The 26913-nt window shown below is 43.3% G+C and overlaps 1 protein-coding gene across 4 annotated transcripts in view; it reads right to left on the reverse strand.

Moving 5' to 3' along the window:
* FPGS (folylpolyglutamate synthase) overlaps positions 1-26913 on the reverse strand; it is a 68332-nt gene that overhangs the window by 18069 nt on the left and 23350 nt on the right. For all 4 annotated transcript variants that reach the window (XM_035102288.3, XM_035102289.3, XM_088665087.1 and 1 more), the window contains 3 exons: positions 3077-3141; positions 1895-2009; positions 880-957 (listed from right to left, as the gene is read on the reverse strand). In XM_035102288.3, coding sequence (XP_034958179.1) covers positions 880-957; positions 1895-2009; positions 3077-3141 — 258 coding nt within the window. The remainder of the gene's footprint in view (positions 1-879; positions 958-1894; positions 2010-3076; positions 3142-26913) is intronic.

Genomic DNA, 26913 nt, shown 5'->3' on the forward strand with positions numbered 1-26913 from the left:
TGTTTCAGGCTGTGTAAGCCCTAAACAGGAGTACTCTTCTGAGAGGAACAGGGAGGAATGGAAATATTTTGCTGTAAATCCCATTTACCACGACTAGGAGCCATTGACACGCTTCTATCTTCCACTAATCCAGGCTTCCTCAACCTCGGCCCTCCAGATGTTTTGAGACTACAATTCCCATCATCCCTGACCACTGGTCCTGCTAGCTAGGAATCGTGGGAGTTGTAAGCCAAAACATCTGGAGGGCCGAGGTTGAGGAAGCCTGCACTAATCTGTCTGATCTCCTTTTCTTTAAAGGGCCAGGCTAGCAATGCCACCAAGCTCCTTAGGAACATAGGAAGCTGCCTTATACCAGGTCAGACTCTTGGTCCACCTATTTCAGTACTGTCTACACTGAGGGGCAGCAATGTTCCCCATGATTTCTGGCAGGGTTCTCTCTCAGCCCAACCTGAGGACTGAACTTGGGATCTTCTGCATGCCTACCAAAGCACGACCACTTCCTCCATGTCTGGCTCAGCACCTTAAAGGCAGAGATGTCATAACTGGAATGTATCCATACACCATGTATTTAAAGCACTATGATATTACTTTGGCTTCCTCCAAAGATTTATGGGAGCTACAGTTCCTAGAGTTCCGTGTGAAGGACTGGTTTTTAAACTACTCCGGCAACTCCAGCTCTGTGGGAGGAATAGAGGCCTCTTAACAACTCTCACCTTTAACGGACTACAGCTCCCATAGCTTCCCCCATAATTCCTTGGGGGAAGCCACGGCTGTTCGAAGTAAAGTCATAGTACTTTAAATGTATGGTGTAAATGTGGCTTAGACCCAAAGGAGGGTCTCACTCTGGTCAGCGTTAATGAATGAGTCTGCAAGGTGTACCTTTTCCTGCAAGAAGACATGGAAAGCCATGATGGTGAGGAAACGAAAGTAGGCAGGCATGGCCGGATGGTCAGAAACCTTCGGAGAAAGCAAGCTGCGGGTTAGGAGGACTGCAATTCACCAATGGGCAATCTATACCACGAAACAAAGCCTCTCTTTGTTCACCATTAATCAGCCAAACTGGGTTTCCTTGAGATGTGCACTTTGAGCTCCATACGGCAGAAGACTTTCAAACTGTTGTGCTTAGTCCAACAGCAAAGCTAGAATTAAGTTGTTGTTTTTTTCCAGACAGTAGTCTTTTTTTCCATACAGCTATGTCAATATAAAACCACCAAGCACAAATCTATCAAAGCATACAATAATCAAAAGTTTCTATTTTGTTCTATTTAAATGCTTTTATAGCAAAAAAACAATCGCACATCAGAATTATGTGAACGATTTTCTCACTCAAACTTTATGCAACACAGTTCCAGAAATACTTTCTAGCAACATTTTGTTAACTTTTGAATACTGTTATTTGATTTTTTTAAAAAAAGAGGAATGGCTGAGAAATGTTTTAAACAAATAAACCAAGATTATATTTATTTTTATTTAAAAAAATACAAAATGGCAAAACTGGCAGCTCTGAACCCACAAAATCACAACTCCGGCCAGAAATCTACTAATGGAAAACAATCGTTTTGCCTTCTCGTTCCTTCTATTTCTAATGTTCATGCTGTGAGTTCCGTTGATGATGTGTAGCCTAAACACCACCATCCATGCACAAGACAAAGTGGATTAGCAGACCTGGGGAACTCCCAAGGTTTGCAGAAGTACCCCAACACTCTCTTGAGACCACCCCAAAACAGGCCAACAAAGACTATGCACCAGCAGCAGCCAGAGAATGACCACTGACTTGGCAGTCTGGTAATGGAATGGAAGATTCTGGGGAAAGACCATCGCTGAACATCAGGGCCAGTGGACAGGAGCCCCTCACACTGCAACACAGGTGGCGACCAGGTTCCGCTGCACTCACCTTGCTCTCCTCCAACCGATTATACACCTGCCAGAAGTACTTGCTGAACAGCTCCTTGCTGATGGGCTGCCCATTAATCCGGATCCTCTCGCGTACTTGAACCAGATGTGGAGAACTTTGGAGAGTAACAGACAGACAGACAGACAGACAGACAGACAGACAGACAGACAGACAGACAGACAGAGAGGATTAAGCCCCAGACTCTGTGCTAATCCACCAAGTAGAGCCCAGATATCAATGGACGCCCTGCTGCACTCTCTCTCCTACAAACATGGGTGAAGGGTAGCTGAGGCATGAGGTGGGGGACCCTCCCGGCTGCAGCAGTGCTGTCATAGGCCAGGATGCAAAGCAGCAACAAGTTGGTAACAGGTGTGAAAGCAGGCACATTTGTATCTGCTGCCACCCCCAAAAGCTCCCCCCCCCAACTTGGCGCTGTCCTATCCCATTCCAGCCTCAGCAAGTGGCAGCATGGCAAATTTCACATGTTGTCCCACCTGCTCCCTTAACAAAACCACGATTCCCAGAGTGGTTTATTATTATTATTTTTAAAAATGTATTTATTAAAGATTTTTTCAAACAACAAAAACATACAGAAATACAATACACAAAAAAGAAATACAAAACACAAAAAATACAAAATACAAAAATGCAAAAACAAAAATTCTAACTTAAACCCTTATTTCTAATCTATTGACTTCCTCCTTCCACCTCCTACTTCGGTTCTATAAATTTCATGCTTAGTAAATTCTAGATCTTACATAAACTCTAATTCTTACTTCAATGTTAACTTATTACTATATCTTTTATATCGTATCCATATAAACTCAATCTATATCTACTTCTTAATTAATTTATCCTTATCTTTTTTCAATACATATTCCAAACCCTTATATTATCTACAACCTCTTTGTATCTCCCTCACTTCCATTCCCAGAGTGGTTTAATGAGCAACCCCTCTTCTTCTCAGGGAATCCTTGGAATTGCAGCTCTGAGAGGGAATATAGAGACCTCCTAACAACTCTCATCACCCGTGACAAATTACAGTCCCCAGCATTTTTTATTTTTTTTGCAGGGTGGAAGCAATGGCTGTTTAAAACTGGTACCCTAGCGCTTTTAATTTGTGTTGGGAATGTGAACCAAGAGAGGCCTAACCAGCCCAGCCCTCAACTCAGCAGCACCTACCTGTAGAAACCAGTCTTTAAGCCGTAGTTGCGAAGAATACGTTCTGTGAAGGCACATGCGGAACCCTGAGGTGGGGAAGAAGAGGGCAAGAAATTACCAAGTGGACAAAGGCAAGAAGGGAGGGTGTCCCTTCTTCTAGCAGGAAGCCAGGCTCAAGTTCTGCTGGTTAAAAAATAAATCCGCACAGGGACACATCTGTCTGGCAAGGGGAATCTGGACAAAATGACTGCCCAAGGTGATTTGACACAGGAGCCCAAGTAATACAGGTACAGGTGAAACTCGGAAAATTAGACTATCGTAAGAAAAAAAAAGGTGCATTTATTTCAGTAATGCAACTTATCATTTTTTTTATTTTAATTTTTTTACAAATGCTTTCTCTTGGAAATTCCACAGTAATAAAACAAATAGTTACAATAATACAAAAATAAAACAAATAGTTACAATGAAATAAACATCACTATTACATTTCATTAATTACATTCCATTTATAATTGACCCGCCTAACGACAAATAATTACAATGACAACAAATCAAGGCTTGACATATATTGCTTTGCGTGTCATGCATCTATGACTTAAAATGAGGCTGCATTTTAAATTTTAATATTGCATTTTAATCTGTATTTTAATTATTTTCTTTTCTTTTCTGTCTTGTTGTAATTTTATTGGTGTGAGCTGCCCTGAGCCCGGTTTTGACTGGGGAGGGCGGGGTATAAATAAAAATTTATTTAATTATTTATTTTTATTATCTCATATATTGGTTTCACCTTTTAAGTTGTGTTACTGAAATAAATGGTGGGACCCAGGTGGCGCTGTGGGTTAAACCACAGAGCCTAGGGCTTGCCGATCAGAAGGTCGGCGGTTCGAATCCCCGCCACGGGGTGAGCTCCCGTTGTTTGGTCCCAGTTCCTGCCAACCTAGCAGTTCGAAAGCACGTCAAAGTGCAAGTAGTAGATAAATAGGTATCGCTCCAGCAGGAAGGTAAACGGCATTTCCGTGTACTGCTCTGGTTCGCCAGAAGCAGCTTAGGCAAGCTGACCACATGACCCGGAAGCTGTCTGCGGACAAACGCTGGCTCCCTCGGCCTATAGAGCAAGATGAGCGCCGCAACCCCAGAGTCGGACACGACTGGACCTGATGGTCAAGGGCCCCTTTACCTTACCTTTACCTTTACTGAAATAAATGCACATTTCGACGATATTCTAATTTTCCGAGTTTCACCTGTACATAGGTACTCATTCAAATGGGGGTTCATTTAGAATTTCTCAATAACTTACACTGTGGGTGAGGAAACTGTGAACTATCTGGCCAGTTTAAAGCCTGTTAATCAACCACCATCTAGATGTTTTCTAACCACCCCACCTTTCTAGGTGCTTTTCCATTCATGAACTGTTCCTTTTGTTCTGTCTTCACAAAGACAAAGGCTATTATTCCCATTTTGCAGTTGGAGAACTGACAGAGATAAAGATTTTGCCCAGGGCCAAAAAATGGGTAGCCCTGAAAATATTAATATTAATATTATTAATATAATATGATTCTGGTGAAGGGCCGGCAAGAAATACAGTACATAGGAACAATATTATTATATCCTGCCTTTTTGGCACCCTAACCATAAAACACAACACTGGGGAAACTAGAAGCACAGTGTTTGGAACGCTTTGCTTAAGAACGGCATTCCTTAAAAAACAGCATCTGGATTAAAAGAGCATGTTTTGTGTCCATGTACATCGGAGGTAGTCAACATGGTGTCCTCCAGATGATGATGGTTGGGGCTGGTTGGGGCTGATGTGAGTTGTCTTTTAGCAGCGTCTGGCGGTGTCTGTCACATTTGCTACCCCTTCTATACACATGCTAATGAATAAATCCAGGTCTGCATCCAATCACATAGAAAAGCCAGACTATGTCAGCTCTTCAGACTAAGGCATCCAATCACATAGAGAAGCCAGACTACGTCAGCTCTTCAGACTAAGGCATCAAATCACATAGAAAAGCCAGACTACGTCAGCTCCTCAGACTAAGGCTGGGCGGTGTTTGGTTTCCAACACCGCGATATAGAACCAACTAAACATCGTTATCTACCAACATATCACAATGTCTGAAATAAGAATGGAACTCTATAGCAAGGAGATACTCTGCTTAAAAAAAAGCCTTCCTCTGTAATATGGAGGGAATCTATTCAGGGGGAACCAACTACATAAACACCAGGAAAATAAAAACAAAAACAAGCCCCCCACCCTGTTTCATCGCTATTGGGGGGGGTTGGGAGGGAAGAGAAGGGAAGTGGGCGAAGCACATAAAGCAGCTTAGGGTTCGGGAACAAATGTGTGAGAAAGCAGAAGGGCTAGAGGAGAATTGAGGAGAGTTCAAGCATAAGGAGAAGAAAATGAGAAACATAACTGGGGGGGGCGCATAGACACGTGGGAGACACAGACAAAATAACCTTTCATAATAGCGCTGTACAGGAAAAGTTCCAAAGTGCCGAATCCGCTTGGCTCTGTGAAGGCAGTTCTAGGGCTCTGGCCGCATCCCAGAGCCCTTACACCGTCCTCCCAAGGCCAGACAAAATGGAGGACTTTGCAATCCTACATAAAATGGCGCCCTGTGAGGCCAATATTTGGCGCCTCCAAGTGGATCCTCACAGTTATGCATCTTCACAGCACAACTTTCAGCTTGAGGGAGGCGGTGCCAGGGCTCTGGGATCCCATAGCCCTTGCACCATCCTCCCAATGACAAACAAAATGGATGGGACTTTGTAATCGTCCATAAAATGGCACCTTTTGGAGGCCAACATTTGGCGCCCCCAAGTGGATCCTCAGTTATGCAGCACCTCAGCATCACTTCCGGCTTTGGGAAGGTGGTGCCAGGGCTCTGGCAGCATCCCAGAGCCCTTGCACCGTCCTCCCAAGGCCAGACAAAATGGAGGACTTTGCAATCCTTTTGCAGCACCTCAGCATCACTTCCGGCTTTGGGAAGGTGGTGCCAGGGCTCTGGCAGCATCCCAGAGCCCTTGCACCGTCCTCCCAAGGCCAGACAAAATGGAGGACTTTGCAATCCTACATAAAATGGCGCCCTGTGGAGGCCAATATTTGGCGCCACCAACTGGACCGTCTCAATTTTGCACCACCATGCGTCAGCACCCTGTGCAGAGAAACTTCCAGTGCTCCAAATACCGCACTGCGGCTAAGCAAGGCGCCTGGCTCTGGGAAGGAAGCTGCAGGGCTTGGCCAGGTCCCAGAACCCTCCGTCCCTAGGAGACGCAAGACACTTGCAGCAAAAGAGCAGAACCCCGGTTCCCGAGGGAAATGCATGCGCCCCCTCCCCTCCCACTGCTTCTGTCCAGGGGGAAGGATTGTTCCGTCTTCACAAACCCCTTCCACATGAGAGACAGGTGTTGGTTAAAGTGAGATAAGGGATGGCTTTCCTGAGGTAACAAAAGGGAAGCCCCTAAAATCCCACAGCTGGAGGAGAGGACAACTTTGTTTCTCAGAAACAATCTTTAGAACTACAATAAAGCACAGTGGATCCATTGTACCTTTTCATTCAATTCTGGGGCTCCACCACTAGAGGTGCAGTTAGGATTTTTGGGTGGCTGAAATAGCATAGTACTATGTAAAAATGAGAACAGAATGGTGGACTGGAAACAACATTAAGTACCTACAGGAAAAGCAGGGCTTGTATGCCCTCTTCTAGATAAGAGAGAAGGTTCTGCTACTTGAAAGGGTGTGGAGATCGACAGACTGAAATGAGCATCCAACATTCAGAGAGGCCAGAAATGAAAAGGGCTGCACGAGGGCTGGGCAATGTCTGGTTTCAGGATCGTGATATATCAACAGCTTAACATTGCGATATACCGATACAGAACGATGTCTGAAATAAGGCTGAACTCTGAAGAGACAAACCGGGTAATCTCCTGGCAATTGCTACTACATAGGGGGTCTAAAACTTACAAAATTTAACTTTTCTTTAATGTACTGCTACGACTGTTAATTTATAGTCCAGGTAATTTTTAAATTAGCACATTTTTTCAAAAATTAAAGCTGTAGGAGTAATTAGTAGCATAGATATCAAAGAGAAAATTTTCCCTAATAGACACGAGGGAGACACAAGCACACACAAAAAAACACAGAAGGGAGGAAGGAGTCATTGGCTGTGAAATATTTTAAACTGTCTTTTAATTGTTTCAATTGTTTTAATGTAGAGTTTTAATTGGGGGGAGTGTATTTCTTGGGGTGGGGATAACGGTGAAATGCTCATATGTTAATTTGTATTTGTATTTTTACTGAGTTATTTATGTTAGTTAAATTAGAAAAGATATTTAAGGGGAGAGGCATGGGCGTACCCAGGAACAAATCTGGGGGGGGGGGCAAGCCATGGTCGTCCAGGTTGTGACATTTCAGCACGGAAAAGGAGAATGAAACCAAAATTTTATTATATATAATTATAGCAGTGTTTTATTACGGTAGTTATACGGTAGTTATTACAATTATTTGCTTGAATTTTTTAAAATTTCTATTCTAATTACATACTAATATCATTTTTCTTGGGTTTGAAGAAAATGTTGAGGTTTGTTTGGTGCGGCCTTTTTACGTACCTGGACTAAACAAACCGGCAGTTGTGTGGTATAGTAATGCATATACAGTCCTGCCACCATGTACACTGGCTGAAGCAGACTACTGTGCTACACAAACTCTTCACCGGGAACAAAACTGAATTCAATAACCACATCTTTTAAAGATGTAGGAAAATTAAGGAGTACTCTCACCGGAGGAGAGTATGGTAGGGTGCCCCTCTTTCCCTCAGAAAATGTTGAAGATTATGGTGTTAAGCGACCCCCAAGCTACATCTGTTCCTAGTGGTCATCTAGTCCCACCCCCTGTAATGCAAGAACATGCACCTATCCCATATGGGGATTGGGCCTGCAAAAATTTGGCTTTATCAGCACTACTATCCTGCCAACCAATAATATGCAGCTTGCCCAAATGGGGATTGAACCTGCATCATAGGGGTTATCAGCACTATTATCCTGTCAACCCAGGAATAGTACCTCAAAGTTTTGATGGGACCCTGGGGTCATCTAGTCCAACCCCCTGTAACGCAATAATATGCAGCTTTCTCATATGGGGATAGAACCTGCAACCTTGGCGTTAATAGCACTACTATTCTGCCCAGAAAAGTACCTCAGAGATCGAGGGGGTCCTAGTGGTCATCTAGTCCAACCCCCTGTAATGCAATAATATGCGGCTCTCCCATATGGGGATTGAACCTACAAGTTTCATAAAGAAGATTCCCAATCCTACCTAGAGATGCCAGGGACCTTCTGCATGCAAAGCAGGCTATCTTCACTGTGGTACAGCTCTAAGATTAGGTTAAGTAATTAGGCCAAAGGTCATTTAGTAATCTCGACAAGTTACTGGAGATTTGAAGAATATAATTTATTATTGATATAATTTTATGTATTTATTTTCAATATTAAAGAATAATAATTATTATTATCATTATCATCATTCTTACTACTACTACTATTACTACTACTGATTATTATAGAGCATTATTTACTCTTTATCAGGACAGGAGTGCCTGGCGTGCTATGGTCCATGGGGTCACAAGGAGTCGGACACGACTAAACGACTACAACAACATTTACTCTTTATGCAAGGCGAGCATAAACTAGCAGCTATGAGAGTAAAATAATCAAGCAACAATAACAAAAGCAAAACAATGTAACTAGGATTAGAGTGATTTAGCTGCTGGCTAGAAAGGGACTTAGAGGGATCCTTTAGGATGCAAAAACCAACAGAGGTGACCCAGCAATCCTTCCCTGTCCCAGGGAATGGTCCACACTGAGGATGAACACTGCAACTCCGCTCTCCGCTGTCCCAGGAGTGGGTCCTAGCCAACACAATGTCTGGGGCAGGTTCCACAGGGGGTGATGCATTGGGATACCCAATCTCAGTGATCGGGGCAGGAGGAGGAGTTGCTCAAGGGCCAGACCATGTCATTACTAAGGAGGCAGGTTTAACCATTGCCTCCAGGTCTGGTCTTGACCAGAAGGATGCAGGTATCAGCAAGGGTGTCCCACATGACCTGAAGGTGCTGCTGTGCAATGCCAGGTCAAAGATTCATAAGATCACTGCCATCCATAATTTGATCATGGATGGAGGAGTTGACCTGGCATGTATAACAGAGAGTTGGTTAGACATAGCAGATGTTCTTGCTCCTGCTTGTCTACCAGGTTTCTCTTATGCACAGCAACCCAGGGCATGTGAGCGGGAAGGGGGGGTTGCAGTGATTTTTAGGAAGTTATTAGTTATCACCAGGTGTTCTATTAGGGAGACCAAGTTTTCTGAGTGCATGTCTAGAAATTGGGCAATAGGAGCAGTACAGCATTCCTATTGTGGACCTACCTCCTCGCTGCACCAAGGATTCCCTGCCAGAGCTGCTTCACATGTTCTCCTGGAGACACCTAGTTTGGTTGTCCTGGGGGATTTTAACATCCATGCCGACATGACCTTACAAGGAGCCTCTCAGGACTTTGTGTAAAGCATGGCCTCCATGGGGATGTCCCTGAATAAGTTTGGCCTGACTCATAGCCATGGACATGACTTAGATCTGGTGTTTTTACCTCTGTGGACGTGGGTGATCTGGCACTAAGTTCCAGTGGAACAAAAGAAGTGGCATGGTCAGAGAACTTACTGGTGCAAGTGGACTTCTCTGCGACCCTTCTCCTACACAGAGAGGTGAGACCAATTCAAATGGTCCACCCCCGCTACTTAATGGATCCAAATGGCTCTCAGACAGTGGTAGGGGATATATTATCCCATGCTGATTGCCTTTCAGTTGATTCCCTGGTGGCACACTGGAATGCAAACTGTCTGGCTCTGAAGTGCCCTCCGATTGCATGGAGCCTGGACAGCCCCATGGTTTCCCCCAGAGCTGAAGGCAATGAAACAATCATTGAGATGGCTAGAGGGCCAGTGGCCAAAAACTCATTCCAAATCGGACCAAACATAGGTTACAGCTCAACATCTATTTTTGGGGGGGGGGGGAGTTAACAGTCATTAATATAAATCACAATTCTTTCATACAGATTACTAATAAGCAAATGTAAGTACAAATTTCAGATTTCCAATAAAGTTATTTTAACAATCAGATCTCGTTTTGTCCATTTTTTACCTCTTTTCCTTTCCCTTAAAATTACTCCCCCCCTACATGTTTTCCCAGTCTTTAATTTCTACTTGTTAAATTAACTATTTTCTCCAAAATAAACATAAGTAAAATGTTCATCTTTGTTCTGCCGAACTAAGACTTCCCCTTCCCGTACCCTTGGTTTTATTTATCCACTCTTTGCTTCTCGCACCTTTATTACTCTAATTTATTTGTTTACGTTCACTCTACTCTCTGTAGGTCATCCGTATTCTCACTGATGCAGGTATTACCACATTCCTGTAAGTGTCTTCACGTTTAAACAATACGATTTAAGATATTCCATACATTTACTCAATTCATTTCGGGTTTTCTGGTATTTTTGATCTCTTATTCTTCCAGTTAAACTTGCCAGCTCAATGTATTCTATCATTTTCCCTCTCCACTCCTCCACCGATGGAACCTCTGTTAACCTCCATTTCTGTGCCAGTAGCATTCTGGCCGCTGTGGTGGCATACAAGAATATCTTAACATCCTCCTTTTTAACTTCATTCCCTATTAAGCTTAACAAGAGTAATTCGGGTTTCTTTGGGAATGTGTATTTTAACATTTTTTTTTAACTCATTGTAAATAGCCTCCCAGAAAGGTTTTACCTTCTTGCACAACCACCACATATGGTATATATCCCCACCGGCCTCTTTGCACTTCCAGCATTTCTTGTCTCCTTTTTTATATATCCTGGGTAGCTTAACTGGTGTCAGGTACCAGCGGTACATTACTTTCATGATGTTTTCCTTTAAAAGCGTACACGCTGTAAATTTGATGTTTTGATTCCACAATTTTAGCCATAAGTCAATCTCAATGTTATGACCTATGTCCCTCGCCCACTTGATCATAACTTCTTTGGTTTCCTCATACTTAGTATGCCATTCTAGGATGAAGTCGTACATTTTCGACAATATTTTCCTTTCACCTTCAATTATTTCAGTTTGGAATTGAGATTTATCCTTTCCAAAGCCATTTTTCCTATTGTCCTCTTTAAATAAATCTGTAATTTGATGGTATTGGAGCCAGCTAATCAGTTTAGGTTTTAACTCTTCGTATGATCTAATTGTCAGGCTTTCCTTTGATCTAACTATTATATCTTCATATGTTAACCATTCCTGGTCCATATTTTTTTCTTTATTGTTAGGGCTTCCGTTGGTGACAACCACAGAGGGGTCTTTCTCTCTAATAGGTTCTTGTACCTCTCCCATACCTGAAAAATAGGTTTTATGAATACATGTGTTAGGAACCCCCTGTGCGTCTTGACCTTATTATACCACAGGTACGCGTGCCACCCGTACCTGTTTTTAAAACCTTCCAAATCTAAAAGGTCAGCATCTTTCAATAAGATCCATTCTCTTGCCCATAACAAACATGCAGCCTCGTAGTAGATTTTCAAATCTGGCAGGGCGAAACCCCCACGCTCCTTTCTGTCTATTAGCAATTTATGTTTTATTCTTGGGGGTTTCCCCTGCCAGATGAACCTTGAAATCTTTCTCCTCCACTGATCGAGGCTGTTTGTTCCCTTTATCACCGGGAGCATTTGAAATAAGAAGAGCATCCTCGGTAAAAGATTCATTTTTATTGTAGCTATGCGGCCCCATAGGGATTAATTCAACTTTTCCCACCTTTCCAGGTCTTTTTCTATGTTCCTCCAAGTTAGGTCATAATTGTCATTAAAAAGATTTATATTTTTTGACGTTATCCAGATTCCTAAGTATTTGATCTTTTTCACCACTTTAATACCGTATTCACTTTCCAGTTCGTCCACCTCCTTCCTGCTTATGTTCTTAACTAACATTTTGGTCTTATCAGTATTTAATTTAAAGCCAGCAAGGCTACCAAATTCCTTCAGCTCTTTTAACGCTTCTCTCATACTCTCTCCTGGCTCCGCCAACGTCAACACCAAGTCATCAGCAAATGCCTTTTGCTTACCGTGTTTCTCATATTTTAAGGCATCCCTAAAAAATAAGGCATGGCAGGATTTTCAAGACCTGGCGAAATATAAGGCATACCCCAAAAATAAATGGTACGGTATGGCAGGGCACGCCGCGCCAAGTCCCGACTGAGCAGGACCCGGCAAGGGCAGCAGCGCGCGCTTTGCCAAGCCCCGACTGAGCGGGAGCTGGCAAAGGCAGCAGCGCGCGCTTTGCCGAGCTCCAACGGAGCGGAAGCCGGCAAAGGCAGCAGTGCGCGCTTTGCCGAGCTCCAAGCCGGCGGCGGGCTGCTGCTTTCCCGCTCAATTTCGACAATACTGCCACAAGCGAAAGGACGCAATGACGATGCCACTACTCACGACACTACTTTCACTTCCACCCTCCTTCTGGGATGGCCCATCCGACCCCACCTAAGGGCGGGCTTAATGCGGGGGCCTCGAGCCGCCATGTTGGACTTAACCACCAGGATTGTTCTAACGAGGGGGTGGGATGTGAAGCGAGTTTTATCTCAAGACCGAAACGCCTAATTCCTAGGGGAAAGCCTAACTGGGCGTTAACCTATAGCAAACCCTGTCCTAGCCCATTAACATAGGAGATTAACATATACAACCCAGTAAGACACCGCTTTTGGAATCCGTTCCTCCCCCCCTCCTGTGCCGAGTTGGTCCCTGCCCCCTCTCGCGAGACTCGCTGCCGGGTCCGCTCTCGCGCACATGGCCTGGTGAGAGGGAGCCTCCCCTGCGCGCGCGCCTGCGCTCTAACCTCCCCCCTCCCCCTTTTCGGCCCAGCGCGCCGCCTTGCCTGTTCGTGCGCTGCGCATGTGAGGCGAGCGGGAAGGCCGCGCAGCCCCCCATGCAGGAGACCCAGGAGAGCCTGGCGGCCGCCGAGACCCCCACCACCGCTCTTCCCGCCCAGGACAAGGGGCCCGGAGGAGGAGAGCCCGGCGGAGGAGGAGGAGGAGAAAGAGGCGACAGCAGCAGCGGCGACTCAGAGGCCGAGCTGCCGGACGGGCCTTCCGCGGAGGAGCCTGTGGGGAAGAAGGAGCCGGAGCCCGAAAAAGGCGGCAGTGAGGAGGAGGAGGAGGAGGAGAAGCCGCGAAGCAGCAGCCCGCTGCCGGCTTGGAGCTCGAGCCGGCAAAGGTACCGTAGCAGCGGCGCTTTGCCGAGCTCCAACAGAGCGGGAGCTGGCAAAGGCAGCAGCGCGCACGTTGCCGAGCTCCAAGCCGGCGGCGGGCTGCTGCCTTTGCTGGTTCCCGCTCAGTCGTGGCTCGGCAAAAAAAAGACACCCCCGAAAATAAGCCATAGGCTTATTTTCTTGAGTAAAAAAATATATAAGACATGTCTTAAAATATGAGAAACACGGTGAATTCCTTTGCCCCTATTTTCACCCCTTTTATATTTTTATTTTCTCTTATATGTTTCATCAATATCTCCAATACGGAGATAAATAATAAGGGCGACAAAGGGCACCCTTGTCTGGTGCCCTTCTCTATTTCAAAATCCTCTGTCACTACACTGTTCACAATTAGCTTAGCTTTCTGATTTTTGTAAATAGCACCGATACCATTTAAAAAGTTTTCTCCAACGTCCATTTCTTCCAACAATTTCTCCATAAATTTCCACGATACGTTGTCGAATGCCTTTCCAGCATCGACAAATATTAAGGCCGCTTTTATATCTATCCTCGTGTCTAAGTATTCAATGATGTCAATAACAGTTCTTATGTTATTTCTCATATAGCGACCTGGTAGGAATCCTGCCTGGTCCCTATGTATGCTCTTATTTAATACTTTTTCCACCTATTTGCCAAGATGTCAGCATAGATCTTATAATCAGTGTTTAATAACGATATCGGGCGGTAATTTTTCATTTCCAATAAATCAGTTTCCCCTTTCAGTATTAGTGTAATGAAAGCATTTTTCCATGAATTGGGGATTTCCCCATTTATTAAGATGTTATTCACGACTCTCAGCCATGCTGGCGACAATTTTTCTATCAGAACTTTATAAAATTTAGCGGGAAGGCTGTCAGGTCCAGGAGCTTTTCCTATTTTTAATCTAGCTATTGCTTCCTGTACCTCTTCTAACGTTACTGACTCATTCAGATACTTTTTCTGTTCTTCAGTAATTTTCTCCAACTTGGAGGTTGTCAAATATCTAATTATATCTTTATCATTTTCCTTTTTCTTTTGGTATAGTTCCTTGTAGAACCTCAAAAATTCCTTCCTGATTTCTTTTGGATCTTCAATTATTTTCCCATTTTTCAATATTCTATTTATAGTGTTCTGGTTCTGCTGTTTTCTAATCTGCCAGGCTAAAAATTTACCGCTCTTATTGGCGTATTCAAAATTTCTCTGCTTCAACCATCTCAACCTCCATTCCACCTCCTGATTAACTAGTACAGAAAATTGTGATCTCAACAACGCTATGTTTTGTTTCATCTGTACGTCCCCTGGTTTACCAATCATCAGTTTCTCATTTTCCATAAGTTTTTGTATTATTATCTCTTTATACTATTTTGTTGGACAAGGAAACCCCTCGCCACTGCTTTTGCTGCATCCCATACTGTATTCAAGCTTGTTCCCTTATCTAGATTCAAATCAAAGTACTCTTGTAACATTACTTCCGCTTTCTCCACCACCTTTTCATCATTGAGTAAGCTTTCGTTCATTCTCCACCTGAACAAAGAGTCTTCCTTTTTTAACACCATAAATAATGGGTTGTGGTCAGAGAGGGTACTCGGTTGGATCTCTACTTTTTCCACCTTTGGTATTAGTTCCTTAGTCAACCATATATGGTCTATTCTCCCGTGACTCTGGTTTGCATTGGAATAATAGGTGAATTGTTTGGTAGTTGGATACTTGTATCTCCAGATATCCACTAGTCCTAAACTCTCAATCATCTTAAAGAAGCTTTTTGGTAATTTCCCTTCAAACATGTCTTTTTTCCTTGCGCTTCGGTCCAGTTCCGGACTCACTACTCCGTTTAGATCCCCCAACAATATTATTCTCTGGTCAGCAAATTCCTGCAGATTTCTCTCTAGTTTCTTAAAAAACTTTGCTTTTCTCTGATTTGGAGCATAGACACCAACAATCAAAATTTTCTCCCCTAATATCTTTGTTTGCACAACTACTACCCTCCCCTCTTCATCTTTGTAAATCAGGCTTGGTTCATATTTTTCTTTTATATATAACACTACCCCACGTCTTTTTTTTTCATCCAAGGTGGCAAAATCCAAACCTAATTTTTTATTTACTAAAATTCTTTTATGTTTTTTTTAAATATGAGTTTCTTGCAGACATATAATGTCTAATTTTTGTTTGCTCAATATATACTCAAACTTATTTCTCTTACTTTTGCAATTCAAGCCATTAACATTCCATGATTGTATTTTCAATGCCATAATGTTTTATTGAGTTATTAACAATACTATTATAATGTTTCTTTTCTTTTATTATATCTATGCCTCCCTCTCTTTATCTTTAATACCTTCTAACTCTAAGTTTTCATCTTCCTCATTTGACTCTTCTTCACCGCTCTTCACATCTGATCCCTCCCCTTCCTCCTCCTTGGACTCATCATCATCCTTTCTTACCCAGCCTAGAATTTCTTTATATTTTCTTCTGAATTTTCCTATATCATGAGAGTTTTTAACTATAAATCTTTTCCCTTTGAAATAAAACGAAATTCCCTCCAATTTCTCCCACCTAAAACTTATGTCATTTTTCCTCAAAATAGTCACCATCTCCCGGAAATTATCTCTCTTACGCAAGATTCTGCTTGGGATTTCCTTGAACACAATTATCTCCCTTCCCTCTATGACTAATTTTTGTGTAAAGCTCTGACTTAAAATCGTGTTTCTTAAGTCCATAGAGTTAAACATGACTAAGCAGTCTCCCGGCAGTTTCTTTGCTTTAGCTTTGGGAGATTTAACTTTAATCCGAAATGCATTTAAAATTTTTGCATCTACTTCCTCTTTTTCAATTCCTAGCCAGTTCACAATTTCCACACTTAACTTCTCTCTAATATTTTCATTCATCTCTTCTTTAATTCCCCTGACTTTTAAATTCAGCTGTTTCTGAGTCTGCTCTAGTAGGGCTATATTATCCAAAATGTCCTCCTTGATTTTACTTAGTTTCTCTACCTCCCCTTTCACCCAGTCTGTCTCTTTCTTTGACTCCTTAACCTCCTTCTGAATTTTTTTAGTCATCTCTTCCACTGTTTTTGTCCTAACTATTACATCATCCATTTTTTTGGGAGATTTCACCTACTACTTTTTCAAACTTTTGATCGATGGAACACTGTATGTCGGTTAGTTTCTTCTCTATATTCTGTTCACTTAATCTGATCTCTTTCTTGATCTCTCCTAATAGACCTTCCCAATCTTTGAGTTCCTTTCCCTCATCTTGTCTAGAACCTCTCCGTTCTGTTGGGGTTGCTGTTTTCGCCCCTCTAATTTTAGTCTCCGTCATTTTCTATTCAATTCTTGGGACTTCCTGTAATGCTGCTTTGAACCACTAGGGGTTGCCACTTCTCAAAAGCCACCAGTTTCCTATCACTGCAAAAAGCACTCTCACATTTACTGCCCTGTTAACTTCTTTTGCCCCTCTAGTTATAACCTTATAACACAGCTGTAAATACCTTAGATAACCCCCCCCCAAGTCTTTGTTCTTAAGAATCACTATACAGTCAGTGTACAATGTACAGTCTTTTTTTTCCTTTTTCTGTTTTTCCCCTCTGTCGTCCCCCAACGTCTTCGTTCAATGCAGAGTTCTAGATGTTCTGGGTGGTCTCAAAGCTCTTTCCTTTTCTGTTATCTGTCACTTCTATATCGACACCAGGCCCCACAGCTAACCCGATCTCCAACCTCCCACAACAACAGATACAGTGGGTACAGTGGATACAATTTCTATAAAAGTCGAAGGGGTCAAAAGGGAGTCCTGTTGTTTTTCTGCAGTCAAGAAGCCCAAGGAGGGAGGGTCAGCGTTCTTACCTCACTCTCCACCCAAGTCCGTATACAGTCCCAGTAGCTCTTTAAGGCTTAATTTTAAAGTTTCCTTCAGTGGTCGATGGTCCGATAATACAAAAAGCCTCTTTTAAGTCCAAAAGTAAGTATGTTAGCCACCTGTAGGCTCTCCTTCTCTTCCGAAAACCCTGAACAGTTCTCTCTTCCTTATATTATACTTTCCCTTCTCCGCTTTCACGGGAGCGACCCCGTTGCAAATTGTCTCCTTCGAGCACCAAGCAAACGTCCTAACTAACCAAAACTAAAAAGTCCCAACATCCAAAAGTTCACATAAAAAACATAAAAAACATGAGAAACTCTTGGATTATTTGGATTATAAAATATGCTTATTGGGAGACTTGAATGGAGTGGTGTCAACATTAATGGACAGATCTCAAAGACAAAAGGAATCCAAAGATGGAAGACTCCCAAAGTCATTTTTTGAATTGATAGAGAACTTTGATCTAATCGACACATGGAGATTGAAAAATCCATTGGAAAAAGATCAAACTTTTTTCTCAAATGCCAAACAATCGTGGAGCCGTCTTGACTACATATGGATTTCAAGAGAATTGGGACCGAGGATAAATAATGCGGAAATTTGCCCAAGAACATGCTCCGATCACAATGCAGTACTTTTGGATTTAAAAACATCTCTTCAGGGTACTTACAGATGGAGAATGAAAGATGCCTTATTGAGGAATGAAAAAATCTTGAAAAAAACCACAAAAAACAATAAAGGACTATTTTGAGATTAACTTAAGAACAACGGTCAGCAAGGAAGTTATTTGGGATGCCCGCAAAGCTGTAATGAGAGGATTTCTGATTCAACAAAATGCAATCAAGAAAAAAGAATACAATGCAAAGAAAGAAAAGATTTGGAATCAAATGAAAGAAAAGGAAAAGAAATTAAGATCCAACCCTAAGAACATACAGATACAGAAAGAGATCAAGGCATTGCAAGGACAATTTTCGCAGTTAATGAACCAGGAAATAGAATCTAAAATTAAATGAATGAAACAGAGATCTTTCGAATCAGCGAATAAATGTGGAAAATTACTGGCATGGCAATTGAAAAAAAGGCAGAAGCAAAATATTATCACATATCTCGTCCGAGATGGAAAACATCTGGAGCACCCGACGGAGATCAGAAAATGTTTTCAAAAATATTTTAAACAATTGTACAAACAAGAAAAACAAGATAAAGATGAATTGGAGCAATTCTTGGACAAACACGGTTTGCATAAAATCCCAGAAGACAAGAAAACCCTACTTTCACAACAGATAATGACACAGGAAGTGGAACAAGCTATACAACAAATGCAATTGGGCAAGACCCCAGGACCGGATGGTCTTACAGCTACATACTATAAAACAATGAAGGACTGGATAGTCCAACCTCTGAAAGACTTATGCAATGAAATCATGAATGGAGGAGAGGCCCCCGAGTCTTGGAAAGAGGCTTATATCACACTGATACCTAAACATGGATAGAACGCAAGTAAAGAATTACCGCCCAATCTCCTTGTTGAATGTGGATTATAAAATATTTGCCAGTATTCTGGCTTCCAGACTGAAAAAGGCCTTACGAGACTTTCTACATAAAGATCAAGCCGGCTTCTTGCCAGGAAGGCATATGAAGGACAATATTAGGAATGTTGTGGACATTTTGGAGATGCTGGAACAGAAAATAAATAAAAAGGCCGTGCTAATGTTTATTGATGCAGAGAAGGCCTTCGATAATATTTCTTGGACATTCTTAAAAAAGAATTTAGAAAAAATGGAGGTGGGCCAAAAAATTTTGAGTGGAGTAAAGGCGATCTATTCAGAGCAAAGAGCAAAGATAATTGTCAACAATATGGTCTCAGAGGACATTAAAATTGAAAAAGGTACAAGACAAGGGTGTCCCCTCTCACCCTTGCTTTTTATAGCGGTCCTGGAGGTTTTGCTCAACAGGATTAGAAAGGACGATGAAATAAAAGGAGTGACTGTAGGGAAGAAACAATACAAACTTAAAGCCTTTGCAGACGATCTTGTCCTGACATTAGAGGATCCAGAGTCCAGTGTGCAAAGGGCTCTGGAAGTAATTCAAGAATTTGGAAAGGTAGCAGGTTTTAAATTGAATAAATCAAAAACCAAAGTTCTAGATAAGAATTTAGACAGTAAGGAAAGAGAAAAGTTACAGGAAACGACTGGTTTATCTTTTGTTAAGAAAGTAAAGTACCGTGTTTCCCCTTTTTTAAGACGTAGTCAGCAAGTAAGCCATGGCAGCATTTTTTAGCATTAGTGAAATCTAAGACACCCCCTGAAAATAAGACATACCTCCATGCGAGACCGCCGAGCGCCCCAGCCAGCCAGAGGGGCCTGGAACCGTCTGCTGTTGCTGCAGTGAACGCATGGAGCGCCCTGCAGCGCCTGGCCTCTTCTTTTCTTTTCTTTTTTTTGGGCTGCCCGAGGCCTGCCGCCCCGCCACCGGAACCAGCGGCTGCAGAGTGGAGCGCTCCGAAGCGCCGAGTGCTCGGAGCGCCCTGCAGCGCCTGGCCTCTTCTTTTGGGGGGGGAGGAGCTGCCCGAGGCCTGCCGCCCCGCCGCCGGAACCGGCGGCTGCAGAGCGGAGCGCTCCGAAGCGCAGAGCGCTCGGAGCGCCCTGCAGTGCCTGGCCTCTTCTTTTTTGGGGGGGAGGAGCTGCCCGAGGCCTGCGGCTGCAGAGCGGAGCGCTCCGAAGCGCCGAGCGCTCGGAGGGCTCTGCAGCGCCTGGCCTCTTCTCTTTTTGTTTGGCTGCCCGAGGCCGGCGGCTGCAGAGCGGAGCGCTCCGAAGGCTCTGCAGCGCCTGGCCTCTTCTTTTGGGGGGAGAGCTGCCCGAGACCTGCCCCCCGCCGCCGGAACCGGCGGTCTGCAGCGCCGAGCGTCCGGAGCGCCCAGCAGCGCTGGGCGGAGTGCCGAGCCAGCAGCCTGCCGCCTCGGTGCCGCGCAGAGCGCCCAGCAGCACCCCGAGCCAGTGGCCTGGCCCTTTCGAGGAGGCCTTAAGGTACAAGACATCCCCTGAAAATAAGACACCGTCTGTTTTTTTTGAGTAAAAAAAGTTATAAGACGGTGTCTTAAAAAGGGGGAAACACGGTACCTTGGTGTTAACATGACTGCAAAAAATTTGAATCTATTTAAAGACAATTATGTGGAAATGTGGAATGAAGTGAAAAAGGATTTAGAAACCTGGACCAACTTGAAACTTTCTCTGTTGGGCCGTATAGCTACTGTTAAAATGAATGTATTGCCAAAGATGTTGTTCTTATTTCAATCGTTGCCAATAGTTGAGAAGTTGGATTGTTTTAAAGAATGGCAAAAGGCTTTGTCAAAATTTATATGGCAGGGGGGAAAGCCAAGAATTAAATATAAGATTACTGATGATAAACAAAGAGGTGGCTTTTCCCTGCCAGATTTAAAGATTTATTATGAAGCAGCGACCTTTTGCTGGTTAAAGGATTGGTTTTTGTTGGAAAATTCAGATATTCTAGATTTAGAAGGATATGACAATGTTTATGGTTGGCATGCATATGTATGGTATGATAAAGTAAAGGCCCATAGAGGCTTTAAAACACATATAATAAGAAAAGCATTGTACAGTGTTTGGTCCAGGTATAAAGATTTGCTAGAAAGAAAAACCTAAATGGATTTCACCGTTAGAGGCCAAGGTTCGTAAAAGAGTAAACATGGAACCCAGTTGGCCGAAATATAGAGATTTGTTGATTCAAGAAGGAGACCAATTTAAGTTAAAAACTTATGAAGAAATGAAATGCAATTTAAATGATTGGCTCCAATACCATCAGATAAATGAAGTGTTCAAAATTGATAATTTAGTTGGTTTCCAACCAGAGAAGTCAAAGTTGGAAACAGAATTGCTAGAACCCAAGTCGAAAATGCTTTCCAAAATGTATAAATTACTGCTAGAGTGGCATACAAAAGATGAACAAACAAAAAATGTGATGATTTTGTGGGCAAAGGATGTGGGACATAATATTATGATGGAGGAATGGGAGAAACTGTGGAATGTGAATATAAAGTTTACTGTGTGTATTTTATTACAAGAAAATTTAATGAAGATGATGTATAGATGGTATCTTACACCAGTAAAATTAGCAAAGATATACCACAGTCATGATAATAGATGTTGGAGATGCAAGAAAGAAGTAGGATCCTTTTACCACATGTGGTGGACATGTCCACTAGTAAGTGACTTCTGGAATAAGATTTATAATGAACTTAAGAAAGTGTTTAAAAACACATTTGTTAAAAAACCAGAAGCATTTCTAGTGGGCATTGTAGGGAAGGAGATTCCAAAGAAAAATGTGTCTTTTTTTATGTATGCTACAACGGCAGCGAGACTGTTGATTGCTAAGAACTGGAAACTACAAACATTACCAACGATTGATGATTGGCAGATGAAGATGATAGAGTTTATGGAACTGGCTGAGATGACCGGAAGAATCCGCAACCAGGGAGAAGAAGTGATGGAAGAAGAGTGGAAAGATTTTAAATTATATCTTAAAAAACATGCTAAAGTAAATTACTAAGATAGAAGTTAAGTGTAAATGAACTGTGGAAATTTTTCATATGTAAGATGACAGAGGAAAAATAGGATTTATAAGGTGATTAAAATGATATAGAATTTGCTAATAATAAATTTAATTAAGGACCACAGGGAGGGAAACCCAAGGGGGTCCCCATAGACAATGTGAAGGGATTAATGAATTAATAATTTGATTTTGTATTTGTATTTTTGTTCAATTTTTTTCTTTTTTGTAATGTTTCTTTTATCTTTTTTGTGCTTTTTTTCTTTTTTGTACTTTGGAAAATTTTAATAAAAAATATTTTAAAATAAAAAAGAAAAAACATAAAAATCCCAAAATTTCAGATAAGGTTTGCTGTCTCTTGGAGGTTAATTAGTAAACGGATTATCCAAGTGTTCACACCCCAGGCTGAATCAATCATTCACTCACTACAACGCTTCGTCCGGCGCCATTTTCACGCCGAGGTTAGGGAAGTTCCAAATCTGCGCCCCACCGCTTCTTGAGCACTGCAGACAAGATTTCCTCACAGATTCTTTTCAGGCGGCCAAGAAGTTCTCAACCGCCTCCAAAACATCCAGTGCTCCTTCTCTCTACGGAGGCAGGCTGCTTCTCATCCGGAGCTCGAGGCTGCGAGTTACGGAGTGGGCGATAGATCCCTCTCGCATCCGCCGCTCAATCCCCTCTTCCACCTCCCTGCAGGGAAGCCGAAAAGCGGGGAGAGCAGCCAAGGACGCTGCAGGGAAGCCCGAACCTCAGGGTAGCCCCCCCTGAGGTGACCGGGTCCGCTTAGCCTTAGCAGACCCCTAAAATCACCGTAACTCACGGAACCCCTCACGGAGAGTGCGTTCCGCGCTCCTTCGATGTCCGCAAGCCTCACCGGAAGAGCTCAACATCTAGCCTACCAAGTGGCGATAGTGATGGTGAAGAGGACCTTCTTCACCGCCTCTACTGCATCTGCAGAAAACAGTACTAGGAGACTCTTTCAGGTGGTTTGTAGCCAATTATCACCCAGTCTCATATCTGGGCAAGATTATTGAGTGTGTGGTCCCTGAACAACTCCAGGTATGTCTGGAGGATGCAGACCATTTGGACCCCTTCCATTCGGGATTCAGACCCCATCACAGGATGGAAACCATCTTGATCGTGCTGGTCGATGATCTCTGGTGGGCTAGGGATTAGAGGTGAAAGCTGTTTCCTGGTGCTGCTGGATCTCTCAGCGGCTTTGATACCAAGGACCATGGCATCCTTCTGGACCATCTAGACAGGTTGGGAGCTGAGGGCACTGTTATGCAGTGGTCCCTCTCCTTCCTCTTGGGCTGTGTCCAGAAAGCGGTGAAACAGGAAGTGGTGAGGGAAGTGGTGAGACTTCCGGTTTCCCGCAGATCAGCTTCGGACACGCTGGCGGGCTGCTCCCGGCAAGTGCACTCGCTAAAGGGCGGATGGGGGGGTATTGGGCTTCAAAGCCCCCCCCCCTTTTAAAGGTGTTGGAGGACGTCCAGACCTAACTGATCAGCAGCAGTGTCGGGAAGGGTGCGGTACCGGACTGGAAAGTGTGGTGGAGAGGAGCCCCCCCAGGACGCCTGCCTAAGGATCCCGCCCTAGCTGAGAAAGCCCGAAAACCGGAGCAAGCAAGCAGTGAAATCTCCAAGGAAACTATCCGACCTAAGGTAATTCTTTAAGCTCCACATGCCCGGAGGTCTTTTGAATCAAGAATAAAAGAATAAAAGCAGACCCTTATCGAAAGACCGGGGGAAGTGGATTATAACAGAGAGAGAGGAGGTCGGCACGTTGATTAATGGCGGTGCAGGAAGTCACCTTCACGGTGCTCCACTTTGCTTAAACTACCAAACACAATAAAAATCAGGGGCTGTGAGAAATTGCCACTTTCTTTCTCTTTTCGCTGCCTGAAGAACAGTGTACATAATTGTAGCAGCTAAGGGGGTGCCTTGACAAAGCGGGACAGTTATTTTGCAGCGCGCAACTCCCAAAAAAACAACTACTTATCCCTCTTTTTGTCGGAGCCCTGTTGGAAGGGAAAGGATTCAGAAAGACTACTGATGGGGGAATTTGAACTGTTGTAAAAGCCAACCCCCCCCCTTCCAAAGCTTAACGCGATATACGGACTGAAATGTGTAGAAAATAAATTGGGGTGGATCTTCTGGCAAACAAGAAACAAGACTCAGAGGAGAATTTACCTAAGGATTTTAAAGAGCTTGAACTTTTTATTGGCAATTAACACTAACTGGATTGCTGAGTCACAGTGGTGGTAGACGACAGATCTTGCAGAGGATAACGCTAGTGTGGAAGAACGCCACCTACAGGAAGGCTGTAAAAAGGCATCTAAAGACATAAAATCTATTTAATCTACGGCCTCCATCTTAAGGACTGATAAGAGACTTTACTGGAGTAACATCTGGGGTGGATAAGAGGAGCAGCATATACTTAACGACATAAAGGCTTCAACAAATAGTGGACTATCATATAGTTGTTAACCACTTTTGATTAACTCTTCAAATCAGGTTTTTGTAAACCAAATTGGTGTATTGTGAACCCTCTACTTCCTCTCATTTGATCTTTTTCCCCCTCTCATTTTGATCTTTTTCTTTCACCTTGCTGTCTTTATTGTGTTATCACTGTTGTAGGGGAGCTATGGGAACCCAAAGAGAAATGGCAGGGGGGGGAACTGCTACCACTGCTTTAGTGGGGAACGCTCGTAATCAAGGTAGAAGAGGGTCAGGAGCAGATATGGATGCAAATATGGATGTGAAGGAACTAATCCTAAGCCTCAAAAGGGATTTTGTAGACATGAAAAAAGATATGAATGAAAAGTTGGATAGCTTTGGGGGGGGGGGGAATAGATGGGAATGCCAAGATAGTAACTGAATTAACTGAGAAGATGAATGAGTTGGGGGGGGGGGAATGTAGAGCTTACGAAAACAGTGCAGGAAATAAAAGGGAAGACCATAGGGTTAGAGGAGACAGTGAGGAAATTACAGAATGATAATAGAGAATTGAAAAGGGAGGGAGAACGGGTACGGAAGGAGATGGCTGAAATGAAAGAAACCAATGGGACTAAGAGCAATACCTGAGAAACCAGATGAGCAAATTGGACAGAAAGTGACTTTAGAATTAGCAAAATGGCTGGAAATTAGCGAACAGGAAATGGAACAGCATATAGATAGGACATTTAGAATAAGATCAAATGTTGCAAAGGCAAATAATTGGCCAGGGGACTGTCTGATAACCTTCAAATCTCTGGATATTAGAGATAAAGGCCTGCAAACAAGTAACAAAAAAAAGCTACAGATTGATGAAAGCGATATAATTATTCACAAGTATATACCAACAAGATTCTTGAAAAAACGAGAAAAATTTAAGCCATATGTCGAAGCTCTGAGAGGAAAAACGATAACACACCGATGGGAATTCCCAGAGGGTTTTTCCTTTTTCTTTAAAGGTAAAAGGCGAAAATTTGTGGTGCCAGAAGATGCAGCAAAATACTGGAGAAAGTACCCGAAACAATTAGGAATAGTAAGAAGGTGAAGTGGAGGAGGGGAGGAGGGGGTAGAAGAGGGCTAGAGAGGTGGTCTACAGAGTTCTAAAGTCTTAAGTATTTTGTGAGGATAACCATGAATTGAAACTTATACAAAATCATTTGCTTTTGAATTGCAGTTTCGCAAATTGTTCTTCTTTATTTTAAAATATAATTTTTCCTATAATAAAGTGAAGAAAGAAATAGATAAATAATAAAGAAATAAACAAAAAATCCCAAAAATAAAAGAAATGAACCTTAAACTTCTGACTTGGAATGTAAATGGATTAAATGATAAGATAAAACGAAATAAGGTAGAACATGAGCTAATTAAGCAAAGAATTGATGTGATCTGTTTACAGGAAACCCACGTGATGCAGAAACATATAAGAGTGCTTTCTAATAAAAAATTAGGACAGGAATTTATTTCGGCCGATAAAACAAAAAAAGAGAGAGGTGTGGTAATTTATGCTAAAAACTATCTGGAACCCAAATTATTATTCAAAGATTCGGGGGGGGGGGATAGTCATCATTGAAATTACACTACAAGGAGAAAAGATAATAATAATAGGAATAAAAGGTAAAGGTGACCGACTCTGGGGTTGCGCGCTCATCTCGCATTATTGGCCGAGGGAGCCGGCGTATAGCTTCCAGGTCATGTGGCCAGCATGACAAAGCCGCGTCTGGCAAACCAGAGCAGCACATGGAAACGCCGTTTACCTTCCCGCTGTAGCGGTTCCTATTTATCTACTTGCATTTTGACGTGCTTTCGAACTGCTAGGTTGGCAGGAGCTGGGACCAAACAACGGGAGCTCACCCCGTCACAGGGATTCGAACCGCCGACCTTCTGATCAGCAAGCCCTAGGCTCAGTGGTTTAACCACAGCGCCACCTGGGTCCCAATAATAGGAATATATTCACCAAATAAAAGACAAAAGAAATTCTATCAGAAACTGGAAAAAAAAATTAGATTACGTGGGTGAGAAGACAATTTTGTTACTTAAATGGGGCCACCACACCTGACTTAGACAGATCACACAAAAAGAACGGGAAAGGTTCTAAGCAAACCAAATTACCGGTAATATTTACCCAAATGATGGAGATAATGAATATGAGCGATGCATGGAGCTTGCGTTCGGGAGGCAGACGACGGAAAAACCCCGCTGCAGACTGCCTTCTGCTTGGGGTCTGGCTTGACGACAGCGGCAAGAAGGGGAGAACCCCCTTCTTGCCGCTATCGCCACCAGACCCCAGGCAAAGGCAGTTAGCAGCGGGGGTTTCGCTTCCCTTGGCAGCCGCCGCCTGGCTTCAGACGGCGGCTGCCGAGGGAAGCAGCTGTGTGCCAGGCTGCTGGGGAGAAGCAGAGGAGCCGCTTCTCCCGCTGCCGCTCGGCACAAAGCCGAGGCAAGCCGCTGTGTGCCAGGTGGCGCGGGAGAAGCGGCTCCTCCGCTTCTCCCACTGCCGCCTGGCACAAAGCTGACATCGGACGGGGCTTCAGAGAGGCGCAGCACTTCTCCGAAGCCCCGTCTGATGCTCCCTGGTGTCCGTGGCATGGTGGTGGGAGGAGTAGTGGGGGAATGGATCAGTTTCTCCACTTCTCCCCCCCTTCTTCCCG

This window comes from Zootoca vivipara, chromosome Z2 (genome assembly GCF_965207765.1).
Source record: "Zootoca vivipara chromosome Z2, rZooViv2.hap1.1, whole genome shotgun sequence".
In the NCBI taxonomy this organism is placed as follows: Eukaryota; Metazoa; Chordata; class Lepidosauria; order Squamata; family Lacertidae; genus Zootoca; species Zootoca vivipara.